Source organism: Orycteropus afer, unplaced genomic scaffold, assembly GCF_000298275.1.
Source record: "Orycteropus afer afer isolate SDZICR_OR568_19922 unplaced genomic scaffold, OryAfe1.0 scaffold00002, whole genome shotgun sequence".
Taxonomy (NCBI): domain Eukaryota; kingdom Metazoa; phylum Chordata; class Mammalia; order Tubulidentata; family Orycteropodidae; genus Orycteropus; species Orycteropus afer.
The window spans coordinates 3,664,188-3,682,686 of record NW_006921589.1 but is presented as its reverse complement, the minus strand read 5'-3'; the positions used below and the strand labels follow the sequence as shown (position 1 = coordinate 3,682,686).

The 18,499-nt window shown below is 38.7% G+C and overlaps 1 protein-coding gene across 1 annotated transcript in view; it reads right to left on the bottom strand.

The window, feature by feature from the left end:
* The window catches only part of CUL3 (cullin 3), a 149,358-nt gene that overhangs the window by 112,255 nt on the left and 18,604 nt on the right, over positions 1-18,499 (bottom strand). Inside the window, exon 2 of the mRNA XM_007955762.2 lies at positions 4,344-4,541. Within this exon, the coding sequence (XP_007953953.1) occupies positions 4,344-4,541 (198 nt within the window). The remainder of the gene's footprint in view (positions 1-4,343; positions 4,542-18,499) is intronic.

Sequence of the window (18,499 nt, the reverse complement as noted above, 5' to 3'; positions counted from 1 at the left end):
CCAGCCCTCTGGTTAGCAGGCAAGTGTCTTAGCCACTATGCTACCAGAGCTCCCTTCAGAAGCCATTAAAGAGATGGAAATCAAAACAACAATGAGATACTATCACTCACTCCAGCACTAATACCAAAGTTCAAAAAACAGAAAACAACAAATGCTGGCGAAGGTGTGGACAGACTAAACCTTCATACACTGCTAGTGCAAGTGTAAAACAGTGTAACCACTGTGGAAAACGGTATGTCACTCCCTCAAAAAGCTGGAAAGAGAAAACAGCATATGATTCAGCAATCCCACTACTAGGATATCCCAGAGAAATAAAAGTTGTGACAAGAACAGATATAAGTACACGCATGTTCACTGCAGCACTATTCATGATAGTAAAAAGATGGAAACTTAACTGTCCATCAACAGAGGAATGATCAACAACTATGTTACAGACACACAGTGGCACTCAACATTAAAGAACAATGATGAATCTGCAAAACATCTCATAATATGGATGATCTAGAGGACATTACGCTAAGTGAAATTAGTCAATCACCAAAGGACAAACTATTCTATGAGACCACTACTGTAAAGTCAAGAAAAGAGTTTCATACAAAAAGAAATATTCTTTGATGACTACTAGGAGTGGGAGCAGAAGGGAAGATAAGCCCCTAACTAGAAGGCTGTTGTTGTTATGTGCCATTGAGTTGGACTCGACTTCAAGCGACCCCTCCTTGGGTTTCCGAGGCAGTATCACTATAGAAGCAGATTGCCCCGTCTTCCTTCCGAGCAGAAGGCAAAAATAAAGCAGCGAAAGTTTAAATTAAAAAAAAAAAAAAGAGAGAGACTGTGTGGTGATTCAACAGTGAGACTTGGTGGCTACAAAGAGCTGGAGACACATCAACCCAGAGACACCTGAAGACAGAAAATACAGTGGCTGACAAAAATTTAGTAAGAAAAATAAATTACCAATTCTGTGTGCCTCTTTCTTCATTTGTGAATTAGAGACAACTGTAATACCTGGCTTACTGGGCTATGAGTATCAACTAAGTTAATACATGTAAAAAGCCCTAAAAGTTTGCTGTTGCTGTTATATGCCATTGAGTCGGACCCAACTCACAGCGACCCCTCCTTGGATTTCCGAGGCAGTATCACTACAGAAGTAGATTGCCCCATCTTCCTTCCGAGGAGTGGCTGGTGGGTTTGAACCGCCAGCCTTCTGGTTAGCAGTCAAGTGCCTTAGGCACTATGCTACACATATTAAATGTAAGAGTTAGCTATGATCATTACCATTATTGTTTTCTAAGAACCTCTGACAAAAGAGGATATGCCATTCCTCTACACTTACTCCACCACTGCTCTCAATGTCAATACTCTCCAAATTCCCAAGAAGCCAGTTACTCCAATCTTCTTCCTGTTAGTAGGTTTTAATGAACTCTTCTACTCTACTTTTCTTCTTTCTTTAGTTACCAAACTTCTTAAATTCAGTCATCTTCATTCCCCTTACCTACTTATCACAGCTTGCTCTGGATTAAGCTCTTGGCTTGGGGCTCTTCATTCTCTGAACTCCCAACATTTATTCTTCAATACATGTTATACTCAAATAGCAAATCTCTACCTTTACACTTTGGCATTCCTGCCCAAGTGTCAAATCTATGTATCTTCAAACATGGTAGTTCTACTTGAACATTTTATTATATCTCACACTCAATTTCTTTACAAGTCAAATGATTTCTAAGGTGCCATCCCACTATAACATTTCCAATATAAACTAAAATAAAATTTGTCACCTTCTCTACCCACTCTGAATCTTATTTTCATTACAACTTCACAATATTTCTATTCATGGCACTATTAATTCTCCCAGTAACCAAAATCTATCTAGTCTTACTTAACAATTCTGATATCCATTGATTTCTAGGTTACTACTTTATTAGATTATTCCAGACCTTCTCTTGCTTCTAATAAACATCTTATCAGTTCTACATTTATATCATTCTCACATTTATCTTTTCCAAATACTGTTACATTATCATCCACTTAAAAACCATCCAGAGCCCTCCACTGGTAAGTCCAAATTCCTTAGCCTGACATTCAAGTTTTTCTCTTCCCAGTCCATCTTTGTAGCTATAATCCACTAATCCCTAAATTAAATGTTATCAATCAAACTCTACTCACCACCTAACAGGTGGCCCAGTTTATGTCTATATAATCACGTAACATCTGCCACCTTGGAATGTCTTCTGCATTGTTAATTTATATCCTAAACTTTTCAAAGGAGCTCTGGTAACGTAGTACCTAAGGCAATTGACTGCTAACCAGAACGCTGGCAGTTCAAACCCACCAGCCACTCCTCGGAAGGAAGGTTGGGCAATCTACTTCCATAGTGATAGTGCCTTGGACACCCAAGGAAGGATCACTATGAGTCAGTCTGACTCTATGGCACATAACAACAACAACAAACTTTTCAAGGCTCAGTTCAATTTGATAGTGTCCCAAGAAATCATACAACCCAGGGTAATTTATCCCACATATGAATTCCTAAACCATCTAATGCCTGTAAAACTCACTTACTACTTCATGATATAATGCCTCACATTGTTATCTAAATGTATTTATCATCTCCTGTATCAAGAGGAAAACCAGACCCAGAAAGGGATACTATGACACCTCTCTGCATCTACCATATTTTCACAGAAAGCTGTGCATAACAGTCAGTTACCAAAAACTTACAGACTGAATGAAAAACACAGTCACCTCACTTAATGTGTACTAAATATCTGCTTATGTAATCCCATTTAAGAGAAAGGAACATAGAAGGAACAACAAAAAGTCACCATTTTGAACCACCACAGTAATAATGATCCATGCAAGAATCATCAATGGATGCTAAAAGCATCATATAAAAATTTTTTGGGAATAGGATATTCAAACAGTCTCAAATTATATCTGAACAGATTACTTATGAATTACAAAGGGAAAAAAAAGTACCTTCACATTGAAGAAATCTGGCGGACACCAAGTGATCAAAGTTAACATCACCAATAATGGAATAAACTGACATCATGTGCCTCCTGATGTGATGCACTGAGGACACAACATCACTTATGTATTATTCCTGCCAAAAATGCATAACCTGAAACTAGTCATGAGGAAACAATCAGACAAACCAAAAACTGAGGGACAATCTACAAAACAACTAACCTACACTCTTCAAAAGTGTCAATGTGCTGAAAGACAAAAGAAAGGCTAAGGAGTTGGATCCTGGATCGGGGGGAAAAAAAAAACTATACTTGATATCACTGTTATAAAGGACAATTGGTGAATGTGAATATGGACTGCACTAGACAACAGATTATATTAATGTTAAACTGACTAATTTTGATCACTGTTCTCTGGTTAAGTAAGTAAGGGTGTTTCATTGTTCTTAGGAGAAACATTCTACAGTATTCCAGGGTAAATGAAATCTAACTTTTATTCTTATAACTGTTCAGAATAATAGTATCAATAATAACAACAAGTACCAATACAAAGATGGCAAAAATGTGACAAAATATTAGCAAGTATTGAATCTAGGTGAAGGGCACAGAGTTCAAGGCAAGAGTTCAACTCATGCAACTTTCTGGCTTTTTTACCCTCCAAAATAAAATTTTTTAAAAAATGAATACCCTAATACCACATAAAAACTATGAAGCTTTTTGAATCTGTGGTCTTTTACATTTTATCTAACAACTGTAGTAAAGGTATTTCATAAATGAAATATTTACTTGCAGTGGAAGATTTTGCTCTATAAAAACATTTGCTCTCTTTAGTGCAAATACATCTTTATGAAACCAACAAACCATTTCATAATGTTAACAGCCCACCACAAAATTTTCTTTTAAAAAAATTCTTGTTAACTGTATTAAAACTCAGTTAAAATGAGTAAGGTCAATTTCAATGAGTGAAGACTCTTAGAGAATATTATTTAAACAGTGTAGTTTTATTTTCCAACATACAGAGCAAGTAGAGAATGCAAAAATGGGCTGAATGATTACAGTATTTTAAGCAAAAAAAAAAAAAAAAAATTCTATAATTAACATATTAACAAGCATTTTCAAGTTACTGAAAACGTTTGCTTTCTTATTTATGATTATAGAGAATATTTTATTTATCATAGATCACAAACTTCTTCCCTCAAATATAAAAAACTCTAATTTAGCTGATTGTTAAGTTTTGAGGTTTTATAATCAATCATGAATTATTATTTCTATAAGCTTCCTGGAATCTTTAAAAAAGAATACTTCTAGTCCAACTAAAATATGGTATGAAGGATTTTTTATACTCAAGATTGTAAGGAACAGTCCTTTAAAGTTGGATACCTTATTTATGAGATGTTCTGTAACAACTTCTCTTAGTCCAGTGTAGAGCTTTTCTCCATGTTTATGTAAAACCATTGTATACGCATTTCTATAGAGCTCCTCAAAACTAAGACCACTGTTATTCTTACGCTGGATTTCTTGAATTGCATTTTTCAGAAGATCCCAAATGCTGTTTACATATTTTTCATCCATGGTCATCTGTAATATTCGAGAGAGAGAGAAGAGAGAAATTAATAAATAAATAAAACCAAAGGCTGAAAAATTTTCTGTATTTGTAAATTTTTAACCCTTTATACCTCCCTCCTTCCTTACCTGTAAGTGAACCTCCCCCCCACACATACACTTTTAAGGAAAATCATAGATGGTAATACTTGGTATAGCCAAACAAATAAGACATCTTTTCTCTAAGTTTCTTTAGTAGAATGCACGTTCAGAGATACTGGAGCAGAAAGGATCTGATTAAAAATAAAACTGGGTGCAGTGTAGTAAATTACTTAGTGTGGCTTTTCTACCCATAAGTCTTTGTAAACTCCAAGGTGGGATTTTCTATGAGCAACTGAGGAGCTCCTGATTGCTGAAGTTGTCCACCTGGAGTATTTCTGTTGGGAGTGGCACAAAACAATGTTCTGGGAGGTGCCCACTCTCTCTCAGGTGCTTAGAGTTCTGATGCTGTGATTGGCTAGTTTGACCACCCTGCCGGGCTCAAAAGGAGGCCTCCTAGAGGCAGAACTCTCTCTGACTGCTGGTTGAGGAAGACGTGCTGCTGAAAGAGACATGCGCTCCTGAGACACGTGTTGCTGGGAAAGAGACGCAAGAGACATGCATTGCTGAGTGAGACACCAAGGGACCAGCACTGCTGGGAAAGAGACTGTGAGAGACTGTTGGCTGAGGGACAGTGGGCTGGGAGAGAGACTGAGCATTTTTCCTGAACTTGAATTGTAGCCTGTGGTGCTTCCCTAATAAACCCCATAATCTGTGAGCTCTGTGTGGCCACTGCAGCGAATTAGCGAACCCAGGAGAGGTGGTGGGTGCTTTGGGAGGAACCGTTGGAGAAAGGGCTGGAGGGAGGCAGCATGTCTGGCCTTGTAGGAATAGGCCTTGGGTTACTGCTGATAATCCTGTCTTCCTCTTGTAGGGTAAGAGGAGGTTGGAAGATGTGGCCTCCTTGCCGTTTTTGCACTGGGGATATGAATACTATTTCCCTTAATGAGTTAAAGAGCTAGAGAAAACTTGTAATTGAACTCTTTTTAAAATTATTTAACCTAGCATTCTCTTCGTTTCCTCCTTTTCCAGTTCAGATTCCATAGTCCATCATTTGTAATCACCTTGTATACATCCCCAAATCCCTTGCTTCTTCCTCTCTCCCTCCCAAATACTTACCAGCCTAAACCTCAACTGCCTACCTACTCCTAACCTGCACCCATGTAGCTAAAAGTAAATGAAAAATAGCAAACCCATGTTCAATCAGTTTCAGTTTAAATTCATAACCATTTAATAACAAATGTGTTTTTAGCTGTTGTCAAAGAATAGTGAATATACCATGGACCGTAAAAAGAAGGAACTTATCAGTCTCAGAATACATGTTCCTTAGAAGCAAGGATGGCAAGATTTCAGACACATACTTTGACCACATCATCAAGAAAGAACAATCACTAGAAAAGGACATCATGTTTGGTAAATTAGTGGGCCAATGAAAATGAGGGAAACCCCCAACAAGATGGACTGAGACATTACGCAGATGGTTCAGGACAAGGTTTTATTCTGTTATATGTAAGACTGTCATGACACAGAGCTGACGTGACAACTCCAAGTGGGCCCTTATTGCAAGTCCCCAATCCTGCTTTTCTACTCCCGTAACCTACTTCCCCCAGACAATCTCACATTTCCTCCATACTCACTCTAAGATGATCACTTGCTTCCTTTTCCAATGAGAAAATAGAAACTTAAAGAGACATCATACAAGCACTGAACATATCCATCAACCTATCTGCACATGTACCGATAAAATCTGCTTTCTCTGTAATCTCAGATGAACAAGTTCTTTTGCTTAAAGTGCCTGATCCTCATTCTTAGAGTACAGCACAAGGACCAGAAACACAGTTATCACCCCAAAACATTTTAGAAATGCAGAATATACATCCCATCCCAGATCTACAGAACCAGAAATTACATTTCAACAAGAATCTTAGGTGATACCTACACACACTTAAGTTTGACGAATACAGCTTTAGTTCCACCCAACTCACCTACTCAAGGACCCTGCTTTAGCAATCCTCCTTCCCTGCACCAACAATTTCCCCCCTACCAGAAATTTCCATAAGCATTCAAAATGGTTAGTTTCTCATCTTAAAAAAAAAAAAAAAAAAAAAAATCCTCACAATCTCACATATTCTACCGAATTACTCTTTCCATTTATAGCAAAATCAAAGTGGGGGCACAAAGATTTCTATATTCACTGTCTGCAAATTCTATCTTTCCATGCTGTGTCTTCAATTTACTGTGGTAAGATTTCATTGCTATAATTTTACTTAAAGTACAAGAAGGTCACTAATGACTCTCACATTGCTAAATCTAGTTGTCAAAGTCTTAGTTCTCACATTACTTGACCTACCTAGCAGCATTTGAAAGAGATGATCATTCCTGCTCCTTTAAACAGATCCCTCACGTGTCTTCCACGTACTACAATCTGTTCTCTTCCTAGTTCATTTCTTCTTCCTTGTCTATCTGCTTTAATGGTTCTCCCTCCAATCCTAGGGCTCAGTCAGGTTCTGGACCTCTTGTCTATTTATACTCAGCTTCTAAGTGAAGTTGATCTCATCTAGTCTCACAGCTTTAAATAATACCTATACAACACTGACCACAAAATGTATATATCCTAGTTAGCCTTACCGCCTGAATACCAGAGTTATACATCCACTTACCTACTCAATGTGATACTCAGTTTAATACAACCTTGCTTGAAGCACTTACTGATGAAGATCAAAGACTACAGCCTTCAGCATGGGTTACACCTCAACATAAAGAAAACAAAAATCCTCACAACTGGAACAATAAGCAACATCATGATAAATGGAGAAAAGACAGAAGTTGACAAGGATTTCATTTTTTTGAGGGGATCCACAATCAATGCCTGCTGAAGCAGCAGTCAAGAGTGGGGGAAAATGTGAAACAAAACTCAGAATCATGTAAAAAAAACAGGCCTACCGATCTGATGAAGACTGGTAGAGCCCTAGAGACTATGGCCCTAGACATCCTTCAAGCCAGAACTGAACTTGACCCCCATGACTCAACCGGCAGCCAAACGACAAGACAGACATACAAGGCGACCAGTAACATCATGAGGCTATGCACTCATTAACAATCAAGCATATGAGATCAAGAGGACAGCATTTGTCCAGGGATAGAGCTAGGGAAGTGGCAGGGGTGGGAAGGAAGACTGGAAGGAAGGGGTGGCCATAGGGATGAAGCGGGAAGAAGTTATTATAGTGTGGGGATTGCAGTAATCGTTACAAAACAGAGTATGTGTGGACTGCTGAATGGAAAACCAATTTACTCTGTAAACTTTCACCCAAATTACACTGGATAAATCTGCTGCAAAAGACTTCTTTAAAGTGTTTAAAGCAAAGATGTCACTTTGAGGACTAAGGTGTGCCTGGCCCAAGCCTCTTTTCAACTCTCTTGCATGAAAAAGCTGGACAATGAATAAACAAGATCAAGGAAGAATTGACGCCTCTGAATTATGATGTGGGCAAATAATAAAAAATATACTGTTGATTGCCTGAATAACAAACAAATCTGTCATGGGAGAAATACAACCAGGATTCTCCTTAGAGTGAGGATAAAAAACAAAACCAAACTCATTGCCATTGACTCAGAGAATCTGACTCACAGAGACCTCTCCTTGGGTTTCCGAGGCAGTATCACTACAGAAGTAGATTGCCCAACCTTCCTTCTGAGTGGTTAGCAGTCAAATGCTTTAGGCACTACACCATTAGAGTGAGGATGACAAGACTTAATAATAATGTAATGATAACACTGGATATGTTATCAGGAGGGGAGATGTCTCTGGAGAAAGACATCTGGCTCAGCAAATTAGATCAGGGACAAAGAGGAAGACTGTCAACAAGGTGGACTAATACAGATGGGCACAAACATGGCAATGGTTGTGATCAAGGCACAGAATCAGTTGTTTCATTTTGTTGTACGTTAAGTCACTGTAAATCAGAACCAACCTGATGGCACCCAGCAACTCAACAGTTCTATTTGAATGCCTACTAAGCATCTCAAACTTCTTAAATGTAAAACAGAAGTCCGCTCCCCATCTCTCCAGAATCCGCTAAGTCACTGTAAATCAGAACCAACCTGATGGCACCTAGCAACTCAACAGTTCTATTTGAATGCCTACTAAGCATCTCAAACTTCTTAAATGTAAAACAGAAGTCCGCTCCCCATCTCTCCAGAATCCGCTTCCCTGCAGTCTTTTCCAACTGAGTAAATATCAACTCCATCTTTCAGATGCTGAGGTCAAAAACCTTGTAAACTCACCTCAGTTTTAACCCAACAGTCTTGTCATTTCTACCTTCAAAATATATCTAGAATAGAAGAGAACTCCTCACCACTGCCACTGTTACTATCGTGGTCCAAGCCACTATCATCTCTCAAATCATCGCAATAACCTCCTAACTGGTCTCCATTTCTGCCCTTGCCCTATTCTCACAGAACGATCAGAGTGACCTTCTGAAAATTTAAGTCATGTTACATCACAATCCTCGCATGGCTTTTTATTCCTCTTAGGTTAAAGTCAAAGTCGACACAACATCTTACAAGGCTTTATTTGACCTGATAATCTCGGATTTCACTTTCTCAGCCCCCTTGCTATTTCTTGGAATATGTCAAACAAGCTCACTTCAAGCTTGGTTTTTGTACTTGCTACTCTGGTCTGGAATGTTCTACCCCAGTATCCACATGGTTCATTCACTCACTAACCTCAAACCTGTGCTCAACTATGAAGTTTCACTGTCTGCTCCATTTAAAATAGCAGCCGCCCCCAGCTACTAACCCCGAACCCCAATCCCACATTCCTGAGTGACCTCGGGAAATTACTTACCTCCTCTAAATCTCAACTTCCTTACTTGTAAAATGAGTTAACAACAATACCTATCTCATATAACTGTCATAAAAATTAAGTAAGAATGGCAGCAGAATTTAGCCCACCCAAGGACACAAATATAAACCCTAAAATATCAGCTAACAAAAATATCAATTGAAAGACTCTCTTAACTCTCATGAAGTGAGTAATGTCACAAAGAAATACAGCTTTTCAAGCTTAGCAGATAGAGACAGCTATTAGCTAAAGTAAGTGTCTTAAGAGTACAATTATGCTAAATGTAAATCAGTATAATGATGCTTTTTTAAAGAAACATTATTCCCTCACCTCATGTCTCCTACTCTTCCAGAGCCATTTGTTGGCGTCAGCTCCTGTGGTAGTTAAGGTTGTGTGTCAGCTTGGCTGAGCCTGGTTTTGAGTGGCTGGGCAGCTGGGTTTAGTTACTCCCCAGGCTGAGACTGGTAATCAACTCTATGGTGGAATCTGCTGCAAGCTGCTGAGTAGCTGCCTTAGGGATGGGGTCTACTTCCTACATAAGACGCTCTCAGAAAGGTCTTGAGCTTCTGGCATTCTTGGAGGCTGCATGTAGCCAAGTTGTAGTTCAGCAGCCTGCCATGCTGCCTGTCAATCTTGGGACTATTTCTGGACTTGAACTAGCGTCCTGCCGTGTTGCTTAATAATTTTGGGACTGTGCCATTTTACTTAATAATTTTGGGACTGTGCCATTTTACTTAATAATTTTGAGACTGTGCCATTTTACTTGTCAATCATGCATCTGTCAGCCTCAGCAGTCAGCAGTTTCCTGAGTTAAGAGGCCCCTTCAGGTCCAGTGAGCCGGAAGCAAGAGGCAGAGCTGAAGCCCAAGGTCAAGGGGCCTTCACCCAGGCTTCCTACAGGTGGCACACTGAACTCAGACCTCTAGCCTCCTGGACTGTAAAAGAATAGATCCCTTTTTGTTAAAGTCATAGATTTGTGGTATGTCTGGTGGAGAAGCACAAGAGAATCATAAGAGTTGCCATTAGTTCTGACTCATAATGATGCCGTGTGGCAGAGCACAACTGATCCTTAAGGTTCTCAAGGCTATGACTACTCAGAAACAGAAAACAAGGCCTGTCTTCTGCAGCTTCTCTGGGCAAACCACCAGCACTCTGACGAGTAGTCTAGCACTTATTTTCTCAGAGTAGTTTAAATAGTTTTAATCACCAGGCCTTTGTTTTGGTTCTTTCACTCTATACTGGGTCCCTAAGCATTTTCATCCTTTATCATGGTTACAACTACTGGCTACACATCTAGGATTCTAAAACACAAGAGTCTAGCTTGGTCAAAAGGGATTCTGGAGCCTTCAAAAAATGTATAAAAAATTTTGCACATATAAAGCATGTGTAGTTATTTTTCTGGAGGGTAGGCCCATAGCTCTTACCAGATTTCCCAAGAAGTCTGATTCATGGCTCAAAGATGAAGAACTAATGATATTAGGTGCCATCAAGTCGGCTCTGACTCAGAATGACCCTATATACAACAGAACAAAACACTGCTCAATCATGCATCATCCTTGCTATGCTTGGGGGCCTATCGTTGCAGCCACTGTGTCAGTCCATCAGTCAGTTGAGGGTCTTCCATTTTTCACTGACCCTCTACTTTACCAACCATGATATACTTCTTCATAGAATGGTTCCTTCTCACAACATGACCAAAGTCTGATCATTCTTGCTTCCAAAGAATACTCCAGCTGCACTTCTCCCAGGACAGATTTATTCCTTCTTCTGGCAGTCTATATTATTTTCAATATTCTTCATCAACACCACAATTCAAAGGCATCAACTCTTCTTTGGTCTTCCTTATTCACTGTCCAGCTTTCACAAGTATATGAGGTGAGCGAAAATACCACGGCTTAGGATACGGGAACCTTAAGTGTTCAAAGTCACCTCTTTGCTTCCTGACATTTTAAAGAGGTCTTTGGCAGATCTGCCCAGTGCAATGTGATGTCTGACTTCTTGACTGCTGCTTCCATGGATGCTGACTGTGGATCCAAGTAAAATGAAATCCCTGACTACTTCAATCGTTTCCCCATTTATTGTGATGCATAAAGGTCCAGTTGTGAGGATTTTTGTTTTATGTTAAGGTGCAATCCATAATGAAGACTGCTGTCTTTGATCTTCATCAAAGTGCTTCAAGTTATCCTCGTTTTCAGCAAGCAAGGTTGTGTCATCTGCGTATCGCAGGTTGTTAATGAGTCTTCCTCCAATCATAATGCCGTGTTCTTCCTCTTCATATAATCCACCTTCTAGGATTATATGCTCAGCATACAGATTGAGTAAGTATGGTGAAAGGATACAACCCTGATCCACACCATTCTTAATTTTATACCAATCAGCATCCCCTTGTTCTGTTCCAACAACAGCCTCTTGGTCTATGTACAGCTTCCTCATGAGCACAATTAAGTGTTATGGAACTTCCATTCTTTGCAACGTTATCCACAATTTGTTGTGATCTGCACAGTCAAATGCCTTTGCATAGTCAAAAGAAACACAGGTAAACATCTTTCTGGTATTCTTTGCTTGCAGCCAAGATCCATCTGACATCAGCAATGATGTCCCTTGTCCCACATTCTCTACTGAATCCAGCTTGAATTTCTGGAAGCTTCCTGTCAATATACTGCTGCAACCATTTCTGAATTATCTTCAGGAAAATTTTACTTGCATGTGATTTTAATGATATTGTTTGATAAATTCTACATTTTGTTAGATCACCTTTCTTTGAAATGGGCACAAATATCAATCTCTTCAAGTCAGTTGGCCAAGTAGCTGTCTTCCAAATTTCTTGGCATAAAGAAGCAAGCACCTCCAGCACTCCATCATCCATTTGCTGAAATATCTCAAAGCGTTGTCTGCCAATTCCTGAAGTCTTGTTTTGTTGCCAATTCTTTCAGTACATTTTGGCCTTCTTCCTTTGATACCACTGGTATTTGGACTGAAGATATTGGGCTTCTTTCCACAGATGCAGTCAATATGATTACAGTTAAGGGAGACCAGGAAACAAGCAGAGCGGTTTGGAACAGCTAAGGGAGACAAACTTAAACTTGTCTGTCAGTTTATTGTACTGTGGTGGCTTGCATGTTGTTGTGAGGCTGGAGGCTATGCCACCAGTATATCAAATGCCAGCAGGGTTACCCATGGTGGACAGGTTTCAGAGGAGCTTCCAGACAAAGACAGACTCAGAAGAAGGAAGAGGCCATCCACTTCTCAAAGAATTGGCCAGTGCAAACTTTATGAAGAATGGGAATTCCAGAACACTGAACTATGCTCATGTGGAACCTGTACATAGACCAGGAGGCTGTCGTTCGAACAGAACAAGGGCATACTACATGGGTTAAAATCAAGAAGGGAGTGTGTCAGGGTTGTATCTTTTCACCATACTTACTCAATTTGTATGCTGAGCAAATAATCCGAGAAGATGGACTACATTAAGAGGAACGTGGCATCAGGATTGGAGGAAGACTCATTAACAATCTGCGATACGCTGACAACACAACTTTCATTGCTGAAAGTGAGGATGACTTGAAACACTTAATGATGAAGATTGAAGACTATAGTCTGCAGTATGGATTACATAAAAGAAATATAAATATATAATATAAAGAATATAAAGAAAACAATAATCCTCACAACTGGACCAATAAGCAGTATCACAATAAATGGAGAAAAGATTCAAGTTGGCAAAGACTTATTACTTGGTTCTACAATCAGTATCAATGGAAGCAGCAATCAAGACATTAGATTGGGCAAATCTGCTGCAAAAGATCTCTTTCAAGTGCTGAAGAGCAAAGAGATCTCTTTGAAGACTAAGGTGCGCTTAACCCAAGCCATGGTATTTTTAATTGCCTCATATGCATGTGAGAGCTGGACAATTAATAAGGAAGACCAAAGAAGAGTGGATGTTTTTGAGTTGTGGTATTCTTTTTTGAGTTGTGGTGCTGGTGAAGAAAACTGAAAGTACCATGAATTGTCAGAAGAACTAACAAATCTGTCCTGGAAGAAGTACAGTCAGAATGCTCCTTGGAAGTGAGAATGGCCAGGCTTTGCCTCACCTACTTTGTTTATGTTGTCAGAAGGGACCGTTCCCCAGAGAAGGATATCATGTTTGGTAAAGTGGAGGGTCAACAAAAAAGGGAAAGACCTCAACAAGATGGACTGACACAGTGGCTACAATGATGGGCTCAGGTATAGCAAGGATCATGGGGCTGGCACAGGACTGGGCAGTGTTTCGTTTTGTTATACACAGGGTCACTATGAGTTGGAGACAATGCAACAGCACTTAACAGTCAATATGGTCCTGTGTATGCCATCTGGCGAGGTACATGCGTTTCTGCTGTTGAGAAAAGGTATACGCAACGAGTAACTCATCAGCCTTGCAAAATTCTGTCATGTGATCTCCAGCATCATTTCTATCACCAAGGCTGTATTTTCAAACTACTGATGAGTCTTCTTTGTTTCCAACTTTTGCATTCCAATCACCAGTAATGATCAATATATTTTGACTGCACATCTGGTCAATTTCAGACTACAGAAGTTGGTGCAAAACCACCTATTTCCTCATCTTTGGCTTTAGTGGTTGGTGCATAAATCTGAATAGTAGTGTTAACTGCTCTTACTTGTAAGCATATAGACATTATCCTATTACTGACAACACTGTACTTCAGGACAGATCTTGAAACATTTTTTTTTTGATGATGAATGTGATGCCACTCCTCTTCAATTTGTCATTTCTGGGACACTAGACCATATTGTTTTCTGATTCAAAATGGCTATTACCAGTCCATTTCAGCCAACTAACGTCTAGGAATTTGATCTTTTTGTGTTCCATTTCACTTGTGACAACTTCCTATTTTCCTAGATTCATACTTCATATATTCCATATTCCAATTATTAATGGATGTTTGCAGCTGTTTCTTCCCATTTTGAGTCATGCCCCAACAGCAAACGAATGTCCCAAAAGCAAATGAAAGTTCATCCACATCACTGAGGTCACTCTATTTTGAGAAGGCAGCTCCTTCCCCGGTCAAATTTTGAGTGCCTTTCCACCTTTCAGGCACTGTATCAAACAATGTTTCAGGGCTATTCATAATGTTTTCCAGTAATGTATCAGATAATGTTTCACTGCTATGCTTAAGGTTTTCACTGACCAAGTTTTCCAGAACTGGATGGCCTCGTCCTTCTTCCCAGTCTTAGTCAGGAAGCTCTGCTGAAACCCATCTACCGTGGGTGATCCTGATGGTACTGAAATACTGGTGACACAGCCTTCACCCTCACAGCAACATGCAATCCACCACAGTACCACAAACTGACAGGTGGGTGAAAGGAAAACTAGCAGTTTATATGTAAATGGCTTCTAAATCCATATTCCCAGTCTAGATTTGCTCACAAAACTTAAAATTCCTGCATTTAACTGTGATAGCTGGAGCTGTTTGTCAACTTGGGTGAACCACAATTCTGTGTGGTTTAAGGTGTTGTGATGTGGTTATTCCCCTGATGGGATCAGATGATTATGTTCTGAGCAGCCAATCTGTTGAAAGGGAGTTTCACTAGGGGTGTGGCCTACTTCCAGTATATCTAAGGACATCCTGGGAAAAGAGACATTCCTCTATGGATCGGGATTCTGTTGTGCTGCCTACAACTGTCCGTGAGCAAACAATCCACCATTGGGCCTGGAGATCTTGAATTTGTCATTCGTTGGAGTCAACAGCCAGTATAATGCCTGCCAACCTTGAGTTCCTCAGCCTCTGCAGCTGCAAGAGTCGGGAAAAGCCTCCAGCTTGACATTTGATCCAAGAACTTTGGACTCGTCAGCTTCTATAAGTGTGTGAGCCATTTTCCTAAGATAAATTTCCCTCCCTCTCTCTCTATATATAAGCATTACTGGTTTTGTTTCTCTAGAGAACCCAGTCTAACACATCAACTAACTGATGGACATCTCGACTATAATGCTCCAGCCAGATCAAACTCATGACATCCAAAACTCTGGTGAACCACCCATTGAACCCACCCTAATCTTCTTTATGTATTCTCTAATTCAGAAAGATTTAACAAACAGCTTAATTACATAAACTAGAAGCATAAGCCTTATCCCATATTCCTATCTTTCTCTCATACCCTTCTCATCTAGTCATTAAGTGCTACTGATACTAGGTCCAAGATATTTCTCAACCACATCCCATTCTTTTATCCTGAATATCCATACCTAAAACTTTCTTCTAGATCACTGCAGCAGTCTTCCAACAATAATGACCTCTTGGGACCTATAGTCCCCCAAATCCAAGTGACTTACAATAAACACATAAACATCATGACCCCATTCAAAACCCTTCAACAGGTCCTGTTATTGACGCACACAGGAGAGGGGGGAAGTACCTTAAAAGGGAACATAATGCCCTCCAAGATCTAATTTATGCTTACTTCTCAAATCTCACCTTTCATTCACCTATCTGAATTTATTCTATCTTAACTTATTCTCTAACACTGAACCAATGACGACTGTCAATATACAACTTACTATTTCTCACAGGATTCCCATCTACTGTTATAGCCACCCCATTCACCTTCCCCCCAATGTCTTTTTTATGCTCTCCCTTCTGCTTCCTCTTTAATCTGATTCTTCACATTATATCCTTCTAACAAAGCTCAGCTGTCAAACTCTCCAGGAATCCTTCCCTGACCTGAAGCAAAATTTAAGACTCAGTCTCAACTCTTCAATAATACACGTTACATCTATCAGTCACTACACACCCACAATGCTTCATAATTGTTTATTTTTTCCATTAGACTATGAGATCATTTGAAGACCATAAACAAATGTTTGTTGAATACTGTTTTGCCCATGTTATACTAAATGCAATGTGTAAATATTAACATTTGAATGACTGGCCACAATAATATGGAAAATCATTTAACATGCTTATCTAGAGCAATTAATGTAATTTTTAAATTATCAGATGTGTTTTTAAAATTGAAGTGCAATGATATACAAGCAAGAAATTCTCAAATTTCATTTATGTAATGTTTCCAGATGTTCCCATTCACCTAACTAAATGCCTTAGAAAGTTACTTAATCATTAATTCTATTAATAAACGTTAACTGAGAAGAAAATAGTGAAAGTGAATAGGCCCTTCTGCAGAGTACAAATAAGTCATGATCTCTATATGACTAAAACAAGTCTGAAAATGATAGGTGGCCAAATAAAATGGGCTTCAAGTGCAGATTCCTATATATACATGCTTTGGTCTTGGCATCAAATGAACTTGTTAACACTGCTGGCAAAACAATTATTCATTTCTTACTCACCAATCACTGAAACAAAATGTAACAATAATTACCACTAAAAGTTAAAAAGACTAAATGTTAAATTCTAATCTCATCAATATGTTAACCATAAAAACATCAAACAATACTTCATTTAAGAACTCACCTTATGTGTATTTTTAAAAAGAATAACATTCTTTTAAAGTAATATCCTAGGACCATTCAACCCAGGATGCCGCACCTACATACTCTACGGTAATACATCAATTAGAGCAATAGACCATGGGACACCAGAGGACCAACATTCAAACTGAGGAAATGCAGGACAAAGAGGAGTGCATAATTATGAGGGGCACAGGGGGAGGGTGGCAGGGTAGGGAGGGGAGGAGACTGGGTTAAGGTTGGACATGGCGAATGGGGAATGAAACTAAATGTACACGTGACATTAAATGTAAAACAAGCTCTTAAAATAAAAATAATAATAAAAAAATAATATCCTAGGCTATTCCAGCAAGATTTTAATCCAATTGATGAAATGGATTCACTTGAGTTGCCATAATGATAAATACACTGAGGAAGGGATTTAACAACTGTGCTTTAGCAATACAATAAAATAAAATGTATATAAACATTTAACTTTTGCTAATTATTAGATGGATATAGCATTTTTCCCCAAGAAACAAAGTATTTACCATGCAAAGCATATTCATTTAGCAGGAAATGGAACGAAAGCTCTTGAGGTAAAAGATATAGGTAAGTATTCTTAAATGCTTATAGTTTAGCAAGTCTATTAAAAACCAAATCAAGACTTTTAAATTTTAAAAAGTGAACCACACCCCTTCCCCCTCACCACCATATCCAGGATTATAATTCTTTCATTAGTAAGTATCAATTACAAAACTAACACCCATAAATAACTCTAACATCCTTCATTTTCTTTCACAAATACCTCTGGTTGTTCATCTACCTTACTTCAAATTACATAAAATCATAACCTTTATAATGTCCAACCATGAAAGGATGTCAGTCTATTATATACTTACACATCTTGAAGGTTCTGTAATTATTAAGAGTTAGAGGACTACAAAGTGAGACTAAATTAAAATGAAAAGAACTATACTCTTCACATCCACTGCATACAAAGGACAAGAAGTCTTTAGTCTCCTGTGAATGATTTTCTACAATAAGAAATTTAGAACATGGTGGGTGGGGAAAAGGGTGAGATTTTGAAATTCCAGGCAATTCAGAATGACACAGCTAAAAAATATGAACTCAGAAAAATGCATGATATTAATTTCAAACTTCAGCCTCAAAAGAGCTGCTTTGGTACAGACATCTGAGGAATGGCAATATTCTAATCAGTCACAACTAAGCCATCTATAAGCACTTCAGGGTAGATAAGATGTCCTCTCCTTTATTGTATCCTTTACTAATATGTGGCATGATGCCTTAACGACATTCAAAAAAGGTATCTGAATACAGTCCATTTAATAGTTAATGATAATTCTTATTTGATGAGCAACGACTACACAATAATTTAAGAAACCTGCAACAATCCCACTTATATATCAGTTAAACTTTAAGCAACCACAACCATCAAAAATACAACCAAAACTCTAAGCTTTGAGGAACAAAAACAGTGGGATGCAGTCAACCATTGCGGACAAACACTGTGGACGAGTAATTAACTTTTCTAAACTTCATTTTCCTCATCTGCTTGTAGCAGAAGGAATGGGAGAAGATGGTGTATAGT